This window comes from Solenopsis invicta, chromosome 10 (genome assembly GCF_016802725.1).
Source record: "Solenopsis invicta isolate M01_SB chromosome 10, UNIL_Sinv_3.0, whole genome shotgun sequence".
Lineage (NCBI taxonomy): Eukaryota > Metazoa > Arthropoda > Insecta > Hymenoptera > Formicidae > Solenopsis > Solenopsis invicta.
In genome coordinates this window covers 8,437,110-8,454,933 of record NC_052673.1, presented here as the reverse complement: position 1 = coordinate 8,454,933, position 17,824 = coordinate 8,437,110, and the positions used below count along the sequence as shown (strand labels likewise).

The 17,824-nt window shown below is 32.6% G+C and overlaps 1 protein-coding gene across 9 annotated transcripts in view; it reads right to left on the bottom strand.

Moving 5' to 3' along the window:
• Positions 1–10,270: 10,270 nt before the first annotated feature.
• Positions 10,271–17,824, bottom strand: part of LOC105197287 (octopamine receptor beta-3R) — a 191,948-nt gene continuing 184,394 nt past the window's right edge. For all 9 annotated transcript variants that reach the window (XM_039454519.1, XM_039454520.1, XM_039454522.1 and 6 more), the window contains one exon: positions 10,271–16,239. In XM_039454519.1, coding sequence (XP_039310453.1) covers positions 16,029–16,239 — 211 coding nt within the window. In that variant the 3' untranslated portion in view covers positions 10,271–16,028. The remainder of the gene's footprint in view (positions 16,240–17,824) is intronic.

The following is a 17,824-nucleotide window of genomic DNA, read 5'->3' as shown; positions in this document are numbered from 1 at the left end:
AAATCAATAATTTCTTAACGGATTATGGAGGACTAAATTTTGTAGGTTTCGCAAAAGTTTAAAGCAGTTTTATTGAAAAATTGAAAGCAACTTTATCTTGATAAGAAATATATTTGCAGATTTTTATAAAATATTTTGTATTTTTTATTTAAAAAATATAAGTATTTATGTTATTTTATAATTTATAATTTTTCTGTTTCATATTTTTTAATATCAAATTTTGTAAACATAGGTGTATTCGTTGAATTTTCAAATTTGCATTTAGACTTCTTTTTCTATTCAACTTCACGTTATTCGTGAAAGTCGTATCGAAATATTAAACGGGAAACTTTCGACACGTCCGATTTGAAAAATTTACATTATATATTTGAAATACGTTATCACAACATGCGGATAGCATGAAAAATTTCGGCAGGACGTTGCAGCGCGATTGGGAGAAAAATTGGAATCCAGAGAAATGATTGATGGCCCGTTCGATGTTGCAGTTTCGTTTCATATTCGGTTCGTTAATACTTTTTTCTTCTTTTTTGTAATATACGAAATACCTCAGTCGAAACCATCTACGACGTCATATGTTTAATTAAGTAAATTTAATATTTAATATTTAATAATTACGTTATTCAAAAAATAAGTATTTTTTAATTTAAATTCTCATTTTGTTTGTTAAATAAAGAAATAAAATGGGAATTTAATTAACCGAAAAAACATTTTTTAATAATTACCTCTAAATTATAAAATACATATTAAAATATACTATTTTCTCAAATATATTAAATTCTTTTATCATTTATACATATATAAAATATTCTTAAATTATTGAATGTTTATTGAATGTTAATTTAAAGACAAATAATTTAATTGGAATTTTATTTAATTTAAAAACAAAATAAGAATCGCTTATTCTTATATAAAAATTATAAGAATAGCTTATTCATATAATTAGTTTTGTTACTAAAACAATTTGTTAATTAAAATGATAAATAATTTATATGTTCAAAAAGCGATTTATCCAAATATAATTGATTTACCAAACACGTTTCTCTTTCGATTTTCTGATCGTTTGGCAATGACGACGAGATAAATGTCCTTAAAGACCAATATCGGCAAAGTCTCATCTCATCGGGGGAGAAGCTTGATAAATACTTTCCCATAAGAAGGAAAAGGCGATAGCGGTTTTAACTAATTTCCATGACGCGGTTTTCTACCGGCTTTAACCGTTGTGTCCCAACGACGTGAACAATATTAGTGGAATACGGTATTAGCGAGAGGATGGAACAGCAGAGGGAGGAAGAGCGATTGCAATCGATTGTGGAACTTGAAATATCGGATAGACGAATCTCGAAAACCCGAGTACGAAGAAGCTCTTTCTAAGACGGAGAACCTTTCGGGGCTCGTATGTGCGACCTTGGGTTGGTGGAATTGGTGGGACGGAAGGGGTCGATTCCTTGTACAGATTAAGCACATGCATGCGAAACTGCTTTCTCCGCTGGCAGTGCTGTTCGCGAGCTTTTTAAAGGTTGAAGGGTTCGCTCGTAAAATTAGCTTTGTTAATGCATATTGATATTGACAGGGCAAACTTTATGCCGCTAGAATAAAGATGTATAGTGATATGACTCATTTATCACGGCATTATACAAAAATATATATATGTATCTCGTACGAGCACGTAATCAAAAATTATTAAATTACTTATAGTAAAATATCATGTTTATAGTAGATTTATAATGTAAAATAAATTTTTATATGTCGATATCGCAAAGACAACATTTATTTATAAATTATTTTTTAATTAATTACACATGTAAAGTTTATATGCGAAATTATGAGTATTGTATAAAAATATATAAAATAAGTAAGATATTGATATCTTTTGATTATAAGGTAAGCAATATAATATTATTGACCTCAATGTTCTCAATGAAATCTCTAACAAAGAAGAAAACGAGAATAACAAGTTTTCAGAATCATATTAAATTTTATTCAAGACAAATAGAAAGGAACTATTGTATATATGGAAAGGAAGAAATTTCGTAAGAAATTTATCTTACCCTCATCGTCAGAACGGTCACGTTAGAGCGAAATGTGTAAGTTGTAATAGCGAGAATGAAAATGGAAAGGAAAATGCAAGGAAAAGTCCTATTGAATCCCAGTCACGTTTAATCTTTCGGGAATTATACACTATGTGTCTTACTGCTTATGGAGTAAGAATAGGTCTGCGAAATCGTTTGCTTCAACTGACTGTCTAAAAAGTTCTTGAATACTAATGAGGTGCCTTAACTAAAAAATGCTCAACATTAAATGAGTCCACTTTCGAATTAACAACTTAAAACGCGCTTTGCGTCTAGAGCATGTGCATAAAAGACGCATCACAGGAAGTAGGTAAAAAGAATCTGGGTAATTAAAATCGGACGCGTCTGTTTAGAGCACAAAAACTTGTGACTAAGTGGATGAGCCGTTTTTCGTAAAAATGCGCTACAAAGCTTACATATCATAATATCATTCAACTTTCTGACTACGGGAAATAACAAATATATGTATATATACTTTTTAATGAATATACATTTTAGAAACGACGCAAAATATAACAACGTTGAATATAATGAGTGCGCCCATTTATATAGTCGTTGTTATGTCTACTGTTATTTGTTATGTGAAGGCATGTGCCAGAGAATTTTCAATGCTGCTAACTTTTGAAAAGCTAAAATTGCATCTAAATGGCTTTAAATTTTCAAAGATTAAAGGTTACCTTACAGTGTATATTATTCATATATTCTTCTATTCTTTTTTGTATTTTTATTTTTTATCGTTATTTATATCACATATTTTTCACAATTAATCACATCTCATTGAACGTCTTTATTCTTTTATTAAATTGTAAAATTGCAATGTTATTATTAATGTCGCTTTTTTCAAATTGCCACACATAAATGCGTAAATTCTATATTACTAATTTTAATACGTGTGTTTAAAAATAAGTATATATTTGACATAATAAAATTTATATTCTAATTAATATTTTATATAAATAATAATGTTGTACATAACTCTGCGATTTTATTGAAAAATAATCCATTTTTTTAATAAGAGAAATAATCATAATATTAATTTCTATCGTCTTTTGTTCCTTTAAGAAGATCAATAGTAGAGTAATGCGTATATTCAGGTATTTATTTTCTTTATAGAATACCTATCATTTTTTTTTTAATTTTAAATTTACGTTTTTTTTATATTTTTGCTTGGATAATATTTTATAACTTTTTTAAACGCGAAGTTTTTACAATAATTTAATTTTACTCATGAATATCTAATGGAAAATATGTATTTATTACTGCGCCACAAAGAAGTTATAATTATTTAACGCTGGAATTTCATAATAAGTTTACATTGAATATAGTACGCTGATAATGCAGGCTTTTATGAAATTTTCGTCATTTTACGGTGTCATTATTAAATTGTCATTTGACCTTTTCTACTTCTATTGTACGTTCAGAATGAATTCATTACAGCGATTTCTGACAATTTTCTATAATTTCATAATTGTGTAAATCTTCGAACGCTCCAAAACTTTTGTTCGTATATATTAATGTTGAAATAAGAAATTTAATACTCGCTTTATCGCTATAATTAATTTGGACCGTGGACATTTTGTCGCGTTCGCGGAGATGTAGCAACACATTAAGTCGGTCATAGATACACGACCAGCCTTGACGTGTATAAAAGTGGCCTTTACACCGGTGATAAATATTGAAATCGTATTGATCTCACCTGCGAATTAACCACTCTCTCGCTTTTTACCATCGTTGACAAGCGCGACACGACAACATTATTATCAGTAATTTTATTTCTTGCACCGTGTGATATAAAATATTATTATATTTTGATTTTATGAGCTCGCTTTGTCTTCATTTCTGCTGATAAAGACTGGCGGAAGAGTGAAAATTTGTTCATATTCTTTATAATTTGTTACGCCGTAATTGATGTTAATATACTCATCGTTATTAAATTATAATCTCATTTTGTAAACGATATAATAAAACGTAATTAAAAATAATTATAATCTTAATGATAGGAATAGGAAGACGATAATACCACTCGTCGGCGAACATTATGAACTTTTCTAAGGATAATTTTTATTCATTAACCGTTGCTTCCATCACGAGAGATCAATCTCCACGCCCAATAAATTACAAAGCCGAGTTCTATCATAAGCTATGAGGAAACTAGCAGAGACCAGATCATCGGCACATTCGACAAATTCCGCTCGTTAATGGCAGCCGCCGCGGGTACGGTCGTTCGAGTCCGACAGCCTCGGAATTTCGTCGGAGCGCGGAACAATGGCTCAGCTTTCGAGGCTGTATCGGTAGCGCACGAATTTGCAAATAAATTTTGTGGACATCGTTATCGATTTCCGTCCGGGAATTGGGACAATTGACTGAATACGACGGATAGAGCGGGCTTACATAGCGCGGATGGCCCCATCTGCCGCGGAGTAACTGCTAACATTAAAGTTGTAAAGCGCTGTATGTGCAGCGTGATGCGATAGCAACCGGCGTCAGTTTGACAATAAATCTATAACTGTTTCCTCCTGGATCTTTGATTTTTAACGTGAATTTTCTACATCCTTACATCAGTTAACAAAGATATCAGAGAAACAGTTTTCCGCATCTTTCCAGTATTTTTTATTTTTATTCAACGTATTTGCATTTTTCCCAAATATTTACATATTATTCATAAGTTCTTCATTATAAAAATCATAAATCACATATATATTATTTATAATTTTTATCATAAATTTACAGAGCTCTTTGCTAAGGTGTAAATTTTATTTTTAACTAAGGATTTATTTCTGTTAAATTTTTTGTAAAAATTTCTATTGAAGGTTTCCCTCTTTTTTTTTGTGAAGTCTTGAATTATGGCAAATTTAATTTAATTCGATCTGTCTGCGTAAAACGGTAAGTTATCAGCAATCACGAACACCTAGCACATCCCTATTAATGATTGACGTATCAGGGCCTCGTCGCGCTGATAAGCTTACAAAGAGGCGGCCGATATTCATCCTCTCTGTAATATAACACTAATTACTTCTGTGAGCTACTTAAGTGTACCCATCGAAAGCTGCTAAGTTTAACTCCGTTAATAACTTCATTATTTCGCACGGTGGACGAATCTTGCAAGAGAAAATGTAACGCGGTACTTCTTCAATTCTCCGACGCTCAAAGAATGGGAAATTTAATAAAATTTGCAATTTATCTTTTCTTATATCTCACTAATTGTTTTCTTCCTATCGTTTTTTTTTTTATTTAGATTAACCCACCTGATTTATTTACCTACCTTATTTTTCTTTATTTATATACTTATCTTTCTAGTGGGGAACGTAAAAATTATGGAACATCATAATTTGCTTATATCTCTTGTTTACCATAAAGCGGGACTTTAGTAGGAATTATAGCGCGTTCTCAATCTTCCCAATTTAGAAACCCACAGCCTTTTCACCTTTCTCATAAAATACGGGATTTTTCCACGGACAAATTTGAAGCCATATTTTGAGAACTTTTCCATGCGGAAATAGAGCAATAACACTTTAAAAGATATCTTTCAATCTGCGTGCTTTTCCATCGTTGTCGTTTAACACATTTGTTCTCTTTAAAGCTCTATATCTCTACCAGAACAGAAGCACGAATATTACCAATATCGATAACAATCGTGGAATAATAAAGGAGAATTTCAATATAACAGAAAGCAATTTTAGTGGCCACTATTGCATGTTAATATTTTGCTGTAAGTTTTCGCAGTATTTTCCTTTCACGCGAGCAGTACTTTTCTGTGCTAACTGCGATGTATTGATTTATGGCAATCAAATTTCCTCTCAAGATTATTAAATTATCGACTTTCCATTTTTATTTATTTTTGTTTTTGTTTTTGTTTGTAAAGAGATTTTAATTTTCAGATCCATTTATATAAAAGATTTATAATTGGTTTGCAATTCGTTTCCTCTGAAGGAAATCTCTTTCGTAATCATGTTTTAACATTAGTTTTAATTACATTAATTAAAAAATTTTTTTAGTTATTATTATTTATTTATATTAATTGCTTATATTTATCTCATATATTATTCACGTTATAACTCATTATTTTAATATCTTTTAAATCAATTTTTCATTATTATTTCATTTAAATCAGATTTTTCTCAGACACATTTTTTATTATTTAATAAATATCTGCTTAACAAATTATGTATCTTAAAATCCGATATAAGTATCCCGTCCTGAAGTAAATATCTTGTTACAAATTGCGCTTGTCGTTTATGTAAATACAAAAATTATGGGCATAGCTTTTCTCACCTTGTTTAATGAAGGAATACGTTATCTGTTGACATATCGAATATCGTTAAATCTCGTTGATAGATCGAGCATTTGTTGACACGGTGGGTGCTTGAAAGCCTTTATCGCGATTCTATGTATTTGACGCACGATTATTTATTCCTCAATAAGAATCTTGTGAAAAAGTGGTAAATGGTTATCGCGATTAATTTTCACAGGATGACAAGTGCGGATTCTTAAAAAAAAAATTGAAGAGCGAGACGAGCTGTATCATTACAAATATTTACAATTAAATGAAGATGTATTGCCGTCATCTCACTTAAAAATATTGGACACATATTTAATAATCGTAGTTATATTTAATAATTGTATTTGAGGTAATTAACAGTAAAAAGATTTAATGCTGGAATTATTAATGGAATTATAAATGGAATTATCAGAAATAATGTGTGATACGTGTATGTATATCTATTACGTACAATCTTATCACTATATATAATAGTTTATTTTCTCATCTCTGCTCCAAGTATCGCAATTATAACGAGTATTTTTATAGAAGAAATAACGAGTATTTTTCAGTATTTATTAAGAAACAAAAATAATAGTTATCAGTTTAACACTAAGAAAATTAAAATGAGTTAATGAATTTAATTAACAGCTATGAAATAAAATTATCTCGTTATTGAAGGCCCATTTTCCCCTTTGCCTCAAGGCCTTCGGTTACTTACGTGAATTATTATCAGCGTCGTATCGAAATGTGTTTCATTAAGGAAACTCCACGTCGCGGAGAACAGCAACGTCATATCGTCTGCGATACATCACCTTCCGCTTCGCCATAAGCATGATTGCACCTTCCCGTCACGCCTTAGGCATTTGCGAATGGAGAAACAAAACACCATGGTTTGTAGAAATATTTTTATGGAACGGGAAATAAAAGCGGAGAATGTTCAACAACGCTGTAAAGTGCACTGCACATTTTATTATTGTCTTTACGGTGTATTTACGGCTGCTGTAAAATCCTGCGTAGTGCACGAGAAATAGAATGATCTTATTGTCGATATTAATTTAAAATTTCTGTCTCTCGGCATTTTAAAAAATAAAAATAAAAATTTGACACGCGTAAAAGAAAAGAAAAAGAAGTCTAAAGAACAATAGAAATGCTTAAAAAATTATTAAAAATGAATAAAAGCTTACAAAAGATTTTTATGCGTGCTTAAATAATTATATACATATTTGTCGAGAAAATTATTTTGTTAATATTTCTAATGCTCGTTGAACATTGTTGTGCAATTAATTTTATTTTTATTTCATCGCGCCCGCACGCGCGCAACCGTTTTTAAGACCTACAACAATTTTTTCCTCCCAAGTATCTATCACGCGAAAACTGTCATTTCGCAAATGTTCACTCCCAGAGTGCCGCATTGCATGCATTTACGTTGCACTGAATAAAGAAAAAATAAAATTCTATAGAAGAAAGGGAACATAGGATTTCTTTTAAGTAGAATACACGTCGCAGCATCCGAAGCGCGTGATAAATGCTGCTCTTGCTTTCCTCTTTCGCGCGAGAATATTCTTTATTGTTCGTTGCCTTAGCAAGACTTGTTACGAAAAGGTGGTTACGTGTTTCCAGCGGAAGAGTAATCAGTCCGATGTAACGCAGAATCGTACTCCTGCACTTCGCGTGGGAAATAAAGTCGCCGTTTTATCTCCGATTTGTAACTCTCCGAGTTGCAATTATATGCGATTCTCCGATACGACCACGACGCGACTGCGAATTATCGTAAAAGCCCACGGCAAACAACCGTTATGTGACCGGTATTGGTTTAAACGAGAGAAAAAAAAATAACCAGAAGGAAGAAAAAAAGGAAAAATTATTAATACAATAGAGGAAAAAATTTTACCGCAACCGAGAAATAACTTACAATATACAAAAGAACGTGAATATCAAATTCAATTTGCGCCCACGCTTTTAACAAAAATACCGTTATTTTATCAAGTACGCTTTTCATTTTATTAAAACAACTTTGTTTAATTTAAGTGATTATTTCTTTTGTTTCCTTTCTTAAATTTAATCTGCTCTTAATTTTGTCTTAAATGCGTGTAAATATGCTTCATTATCAGTTTGAAATATTTTTGCCCATACTTTCTTTCTATATTTTTAAAACGCTTTATCCCTTTCGTGCCTCTATATTCTTTATAAATATTTCTTTTTCCCTACATTTCTTCACTACAATTTTCTCTACATTTTTTCTATAAATTTTTCTCTGTTTTTTCTTTACGTTTTTATCTATATTTCTCTCTCTACATTTTTTATACGTATTTTTCCCATCCTTCCCCTGCTCATTCTTATTTTCCACCGACCAAATTTTTGGAAATACATATATTTTCTCGACGTTCTATTTTTAAATCTGAATTTCCGATCATACGTATCTAAAATTAATAAAATGTGAAAACAAAGAGGAGAATGCAAAATATTTTTTCACAATTACGTAGAGAGTATTTTCCTGCCATCATATGTGGAAAACTTCACGTGCGAAGACAGACAAGGGTCGGCTTATGGGAATGCCTTTTCTCCCTCTTAAGGCAGCGAGAAAAATATTTTCCCTCCGTGATCCCCCTACGTGTGCAATACGTACGTGTGTATCCCGCGACTTGACGACGAGGGTCGGTTACAAAGCAAGGGAATAAGGGGTTGTCTTTTCGTGGCTGTCAACACGTCTGTCGACGCGAAAAGACGCAATCGTATCGGTGGTTACTCTCGCGAAATCTCGCGTCTCTCGAATTTCGTTTTCGCGGACCATTTCCCTTAACGGCCGCTGTCTGTCAGTTGCTTTATGCGCAATTCGTCGACGTTGATCGCGATTTCACCAGATGCAATTGTTATTTCTATGGAACGGGATTCAACGCAGAGCTTGATATTGGCCGGCGTGAACGGGTATCCGCGAAAAAAAATATTATAACTGCATATAATAATGAAAAAATTGCAGCCGTGAATGTATAATTTAATAAGGGAACATTACTATTCATGTTCGCTCAGTGAAACGAGTGTTCTTAATAAGCACTAGAGGAAGAGTGTTATTTGTTCTGCTCATTCTACCGTGATTTTATTATAAGAATACGACGCGTATTTAGGAAATAAATTTTCTCTGTTATGCTGATCCTTGTTTAATCAAATTATTATTACATATCACGCGAGAGGAAAAATTCGCGAAGAAATAAAGAATAAAGGAAATAGGCATGTAAATGTTGAATAAAGAAGGAATAAAATCCCGTATAAATGTGTGTGCGTGCATATTAAAGGAGAAATTATAACAGAATTATAAATACACTTTCCTCTTCCTTTTTCCTCTGCCTCTTTGTATTGCAAGTTGAGCGGAAACCACGAGTTGCGAATAATATTGTAGGAAATTTATTCCCCGTAGATTCGTTTACGTTCTTTGAACATCATTGCGGAGAGAGATGTACTTTTTCAGATCGCTAGATTTTTATATTTGTTACTTTTATTTGTTATACCCCGCTGCGTTTTAACATTACTTTTGAAATTAACGTTTCGTTCATTTATTTATTTATTGACAAGAGAAAACCTTTTGTAATGATAGAAGCAAGAACGGAAGCATCAGGAGATTGGTAATTTTTAGCAAAATGTTATGATAACAATAATAACAATGATAAAAGCGATTTTAAGGTGTAGAAAGTATATTTTAATAAAAATATACCGAAGGAGGAAGGGTGGAATATATCTCTCGATCGTTACAGGCTGTTAGACTATCGATCAATCACGTTGTTTTCCGCCTTCGGTTAACCGCAAACAATCACGATCAGCGCGACAATGTCTCCGCTCTAAATTAATTCGCCGCATAAAACGTAGGAACTCATAAAATATTGACGCGGGAAATATCACGGGATAGATTGGGGAACGACTGACAAGGATTAAAGATTGCAACGTCCTGTCTTTCATAATATAATGTCGTTTATTTTCTCGTCTTTTCCCTCCCTCTCTCCCTCTCTCATTCACTCTCTCTCTCTCATTTTCTCCCTCATTAGCTGTTACCGAATGGAGTAAGATTGACTCGCGGAATTACATACATGCTAGGCAGAAAGGATAAACGTCCGCTTTTCGTCAGTAATGATTTTTCTAAGAAAATACTTAAGAAAGCTGTCTCTTGTAGAAAAAAATTAAATAATATGATTCATTCGTAGAGAGAAGTAAAAAGAAGTAAAAAGAAGCACGTATCCTAAAAACTCGTATGGAATATGTTGCATTAATTATTAAATGATACACGTGTGTACAGTGCCTAGCGATAGATGACGCGCGCAAAATGTTTCAATCGAGTCCATTTTACTCCGACTCGATTCACTTATAGCCGCTCTTTTTCTCTCATACTCTGTCGTCCCCATTTCTTGTTCTCGTTCTCGCAATTTACATAGATATCTACATATCAGTCCTTTCATCGCGATTCTCACATTCGCGCTTAATTCTATTTGCTGCGTGTGTGTGTGTCTGATCTGCCGCTAGACACTTTTTAAAACGTCTACGCCGCCCTATAATTGCCATTGCAGTGAATTGCTAGAATTCCTTGTTTAAATCGCTACTCTTGATTTATTAGGCCCTGTGTACAGCATGACTTAAGTTAAACCACCGTTTCTTCAATGGGATGAAATTTTTTTCACCTCGGGATTGTCGGATACATTTGCGCGTTCACACGGAACAAGCGATACCGATTGATTATTTCGCTGGTCGAAATGTACATCGAGTCCCCCATTCTGTGGCATGTTTGCGAATATCGTTGATAAAAGAAAACATCTCGGGAGACGTCTTGGTGTGATTAATCCAGAGTTTTTCCATCTAACGCTGCATTTTTTTTCACGCGAAAGGAAAAACGATCGAACAATTTCCATGGTTGGATCATTACTCGATTATTTTAACCATATATTTTATTTTTTTCATACATCTTTTTAAAAAAGGCAAATTCAGTTTAACAAATAATAAATGTTTGCTCTTTAATATTTTATTTTTTGATGCTGTTTTGATATTTTTACGAAATCTAATTTTACTATTTTGATATTTCAATTTGGTGAACACTTTTCCTCTTAATTAGTTGATGCAACGTTTTTAGATCAAAGCACGAAAATCGGCTTATCAATTTTAAATTTTGTTTTTCTCCCCTCGTACATTGCGACCAGCCGAAATTTATTTGAACGGAAGCCCGATATAAAATATATTTAAACGCTTCGACGGCACAACTAATCGCGACATGAACATGTATATAGAAAAATAATACTCGCGTCGACGTGTCGAAAAAGGAACACTTGCGTTAGAAAAATTCGCCACATTCGCCTCAGGTTCGTACTTGGATACACGTTGGATGCGTATTATAATCTGCGTTTTTGTCGCCAGTAGAAATTGATATTATCTCGATCATTCAAAAAATTGTTCTCGCAATTAGAAACGCCGGTATATAAATTAAAAATATATTATAACAAACGGACAAGCTCGTTTATGTTAATAATAAAAAAATAAATAAGAAACCGAATTAATGAGCGAATATTACAATTTTTAAGGGATCTTAAAAGAATATATTAACTTATTTAAACTGAAATTTGTCTGCAATTATTAATCAATTATAATAACGTTCAAGTAGAGCACAAATTAGCATTGCTATCTTTATTTAATATTGCATTGCACACAGATCTTCTGTTTGTATAATAGCAGTTTATATAATTTTTTAATTTCCTCAGTTTCCAATTTCCTGTTCTTTTCTTTACTTTCCCTTTGCACGTATCTACCGATTACGTTTCCGAGATTATGTACACATTTCATATTTGTGAAGGAAAACCGCTCAAATAAATGACTAAATCAATTAAAAACCGTTTCGTATAACTGACGATCCGGAATAAAAGTGTGCTCACGGTGATATTATTGATATTCCTAATTGCTTCAATCTCTACAAAATAATCCTTTTTTTTGGAGTAACTCTGAAATGACGACGCGCGCAATTTGGTCCAATATATCTATATACGTCCAGCGTCCGGAACAATCGTGTCCAGGGATAATAGCAATTGTTATTATCGCGACTGACTGTAGCGGATAGGATTAATTAGCGATTCGATATAAATCGGGATACTGCTTGATGATGTTTTGCCGAGTCAGCTATAAAAGCAGTCCGAACGATACCGGGCTGCGCAAAGATACGCGAAACATGGCTTCGCGATATTACGATGGTTTTTATTGAAACCCGAAATTTATCGAAAAGCACGTAAAAAGGAATTAAATCGTAGAAAATAAATAATATATGTACAACGCGCCGATATAATCCAACTATTTCTTTTTTTTTTTCTTTAGAATTTTATTTTTTTCTTCTCGATTCGTATTGTGAGATTTGTAAGACTTCTTCCCGTACGTATTGTGAGATTTGTAAGATTCTTTTTGTACGTAAACGAATATTTCACCGAAAATGGAAGATATCCGTGCCGTCTTTTGCAGTCACGGATTCCGCCAGATTCCGTTTCAGAGGACTGCAAAAGATATTTCTCAACAAAGAGTAATTTAAAATCATCATTTTACTTATTTCATAATTCGTGCATTTGCTCACAGATCTCAGCGAGTATTTTAATCCCGTATTTCAAGATCTCCGTGATCTCAAACTTTTTTTTTTGTAATAATCCCTTTCAGTAATCTTTCGCTATATTTTCTTCTCCCATTGCCGATGGCTCGCGCCGATCGTCGAGCTTCGTCTTTTTGACATTGGCGCGTTTACGAACGGCGAGACGAATTCGATGGCGAATTTTTAAAGGATCTGCGATAAAGCTACTGTAGAGCGACTTGATTTTCACGGCGAGTTTCATTAAGGGAACGTAAAAAAGATGATTTGTCAGAAAGGACACACGGAAAAGCCGTGCCTAACGGGGAATTATGCTAATTAGTGTCTTTACTCGGACGGTCCGCGTAACTGCGCACGTTAACATAGTCTCCCTTTCTCTCTTTCTTTTTTCTCTTTCTCTCTTTCACTCATTCTGTCTCACTCACGCACTCTCCCTCTCTCTCTCTCTGGAATAATTATCCAGAAGCAAGTGAAGACGGTCGATTAAATAGACCGTCACATTGATGCAGAAAAGGTATTCCGTACTGCGTTAATATTGCGACGTCTGTCGATATCTTATTGAAAATAATATCACGCGCAGAGTCAGACTGTAATAAAGTAATAAAGTTGAAATATATCGAATTAAAAGAGAGCCGTCATGAAAAATAACAATTCCATTCAAATCGCGGTCTAAATATAGACCGGCTATTGTTCTTCAGATTTTTTTTCTTCCCTTTTTTCCGTTCTTCAATACGTTAACTGAAATTGTTATTTTCAATGTAATTGGCTTCCAGTTCGTTATACTTCGATTTTATGAAAGTCGAGCCTTTTTCTTCACTTTTATTATTTTACAGGTGTGTACTCTCTTTATTTTTATTATATAGAATACGGGACGAAGTTGGTAAGATATCTACGATTTTTTCGATTACCTGACATATACGGAGTTACATCAATATTTGTTGCTGTAGTGTTATTGCAAGCGATATTTTCCAATGTTTTAAGATACTGACGCAAGAGAGTACTCTAACAAAATACGGAATACCTCTACAGGTACATATATACTAGGATGACATAAGTAAGCTACCTTTCACCTAAATATATATCTTTACTTCTTTGAAGAATAAGCACGCGCGGTTGTGATATGAGACACCACGCGTTATACAATTTAGTTTAATATAATTTAGCAGAGGTCTCACACACACACACACTCTTTCTCTCTTTCTCTCTCTCTTTCTCTCTCGAATTAAATAAATATTCAATCTTCTTATTATTCGAAGAAATAAAAGTATATATTTGAACAATGAACTGTCTATTTAATTATGTCACCCTACGGTATTCTCGGCTCAAATTTCCTATCGTGTACATGCAAGCGACACGTAAAACACACAGAACTCGACGCCGATACATGTTATATTTGTTATACTTACAAAAACGACAAGCCACTCACTCTCCCGTTATTATATATTTACAATTCCGCCTTCGATTATTGCTAGTATGGTACATTTATACAGGCAAAATGGCGCACGCGATGGATGTCTCCTTATCCCGCTGCGTGCTGACCCATCGCGGCGTTATTGTTTCATGATTACGATAATGTTACACACGGCCTCACCACGTTAATAAGTGTCTCGTGTTATACGTATGGTATACAGCCTTGTATATGCCGGCGCGCTAATAATTACATCTAATTAGCGCTAGCCGGCCGTCTCGACGTATGTACAGAGTAAACACAGATTAACTCCTCTTTCATCCCCTCGTGCCTTGCACGTATATATCCGCATTCCGTGTAATTTCCGGCGTGCGTCGCTATCCTCGCGCGAATATTTTAACTGTTGCTGCCGCTTTCCGCGACGTCTCGTGCTCTTGCACGAATTTTCGTCGCGGACGAAGAAAATTATTGCATATTTTAAAAAAATATTCAATATACGATTTCCATATGGATTCCACTGTTCCACTTTCATTAATTTTCCTCAAGTATTCACAAACGAATAATCGCTGCTGTAAATTTTCTAAAAGTCCTCTTAATTTTATGACATTTTAATGGATTTCTTCTCATCGACGCCGAAAGAAAAATCCGGATTTCAGCCTCGCAACCGATCTGATCCGAAGCATCGACCATCGTTCACTAATGACGTCGATTATATTCGCTAATACCCGTTTTAACGGCTCCGCTCTTGGAAAGCATTAATTTCGATCTTGAATCTCTCGAAAGCGTTTGTCGCGCGCCTCCCGAGGCGATATGATAGCGTGGATTACACATTACCGGATGTATTTCGGGATGCGATTACGTGGAAGGCAATTACGCGCCGATCGTCGCACCATCGAACAATGACTGTGGTAGTATCTGATAGGAACTCGCACTTTAAGAACCGCCGATTTGCGATTAACCCTTTATCATTTAACGCAAACTTCAATTCGGTTTTAATGTACACGGTGTAATGGTTTTAATTTAAGAATGATATCTATCATATGTTTATTTTCTTTCAATATTGTTAAATTGCTTATATTCAGATTTAAAAACCACGTTAAATCATAAAAGTTTTTAGAATTCTTTTGAATGTTGTTAAATGTAATTATTGAGATTCAAAAGCCGATAAATTATAAAATTAAAACGATCTAAGCCAATCAATTTTCACAAGGTATTAAAAAGAGAAAATACTTTTAAAATACATATGATATGAAATTTAATGTAATATATAATTTTTTCCTAGATTAAAGCTTCTGAAGTCTATTTGTTGCGCGTATTTTATTTTGTTTTTTGTTTGTTTATTGAATTATTTAAAACTTTAAAAATAATAATATCTATGTCACATATTTTAGTGAAAAATTGTTACATGTGTTGGTCAGATTGAAGGAATGCAATTTACAAAGTGCGCATTACATGATGATTGACAATTACAGTGTAATGGCCATAGGTATCAAGTTGCGAATAACGGAAAAGCGACGGGCGAAGTCAATATATCCGCGCAATAAGGGTTAATTGCAAACAGCGTCGATTGGCGTCCAAAAATCGCTGTTACGAAGCGGCTCGAATTCGTTTTGGCTGGAAACCTGTTGAGGAAAAAAAAGGAGCTTTGAACTCGCCTTTCAGGGGCGAATTTTTCGGACTCGAACTGCGTGTGTCGAACTACACGAACTGCGAGGGTGTCTTCCAGCAGTTGGCGCAGCAGGGCAAGGCGCTCTTTAAGGTATCCTTGAAGGCGTCACGGAAGTCGCGGTTGAAATACGCATAGATGAGTGGATTCAGGGCGCTGTTGAAGTAACCTATCCAGAAAAGCACCGATACCACCGTGTCCGGAAAATAACAGGCCTCGCCGCATAATGACGTCGTCAGATACCTGAAGAATAATAAACAAAAAACTCACTTTTTTTTGCATTCGAAGAAGCTATAATGGAGAAAGTCAGTCATTATATTTATTTTTAAAGGTCCAATATTAAATATGCATAAAACATTAAGAAAAGAAATTATTTTTATTTACATTCATATTTTAAACAATAAGTTTTAGAATTTTCTTTTACATTTTTACAGAAATTAGAATGTATGATTTAATATATATTTTTAATAACGTTTAAAAAAAATCCGACGTATCATTTTATTTTTGAAACTTGGATCATATTTCTTTTAAACAAAAATTAAAATTAAACTTTAAAATCATAAATATTTGTTAGATCAAATTTAATTTTATACAATTTACAATTTAGTTTTTTGTAAGATAAGCACACTGAGAAAAAAAATTCCAAAATTTTAATAAATATTTATTCGAATACTAATAAAACATTTACTTGCGGTACATAAATATATATATTTACTTTATAAGATAAATTAATACTTAAATTAATGATTTTTATACTAAATATATTTACATTTAATAAATATTTTATTATTACTATTTGAATAAATATTTATTATACTTTAGTAATTTTTAATAATTTTTTCCTTAGTGCAAAATAAGCGTCTGTCAAAACAAATCCTAAAATCGACATAGACAATAATGTTATTAAAAAAGTGCAATTTACAAAATTGTGCATAATATAAAATAAAGATTGTAACTGCGTATAGCACTTTTTAATAACGTGTAATTTTGTATTACCATTAAAATTATGAATTACATGTAATTTTACAAAATAGAAAATTAAATATATTATTAATATTTTATTGTGTATTAATCGAACCGCTTGTACGGCATAAAGAAATTTATAGAATATTGTAAATAATTAATAATTAATATAATACTAGAAATTATTAAATTAAATTAGAGGACAAATAAATATTGAATTTTTTATAAACATACAAATGTTTATTCATAATATAAAGAAATGATGCATGTTTCTTTCATGTTTTATTGAATAAAAATTGTTCACAACAATTTTAAGTTTATACATTTTCTACGCTATAAAATATTATTTTACAAAATTTTCACAAATTAATAAAACAAAAAGTAAACTTTAAACAGATTAGTTAAATCACGCCAAATGTTAAAAATAAGCATTCAACAATCGGGATCAAATATGCATTTATAACATTTCAATCTCATGAGATAAAAACTGTTTTTATTATTTTCCTATATAAGTATTTAATAAATACTTGACTACAAGTATTTATTAAAATCGCACTACAAGAACATTTTTTGTGAAATAATTAAATTGTTTTTACTAATTAATAATAAATAAATATTGTATCACATTTTGTGGATTTCACCTTCGACGCCCTGTATCTCGAAAATAGCGCATTTACACATGGTAATGAAAATTCTTTTTCTTGTTTTGACGCGAGGAGTATGCCCCCAAAGATTTTCAGCGTAGGATTTTTGGAACACCCTGTATATTACTCCATTTTACATGCGATGGTTGAGATAATCATTAAAACCGGAGGTTACATTAACAAAATTAAAGAAAGAAAACTGTGAGTGGCGACGCATCATT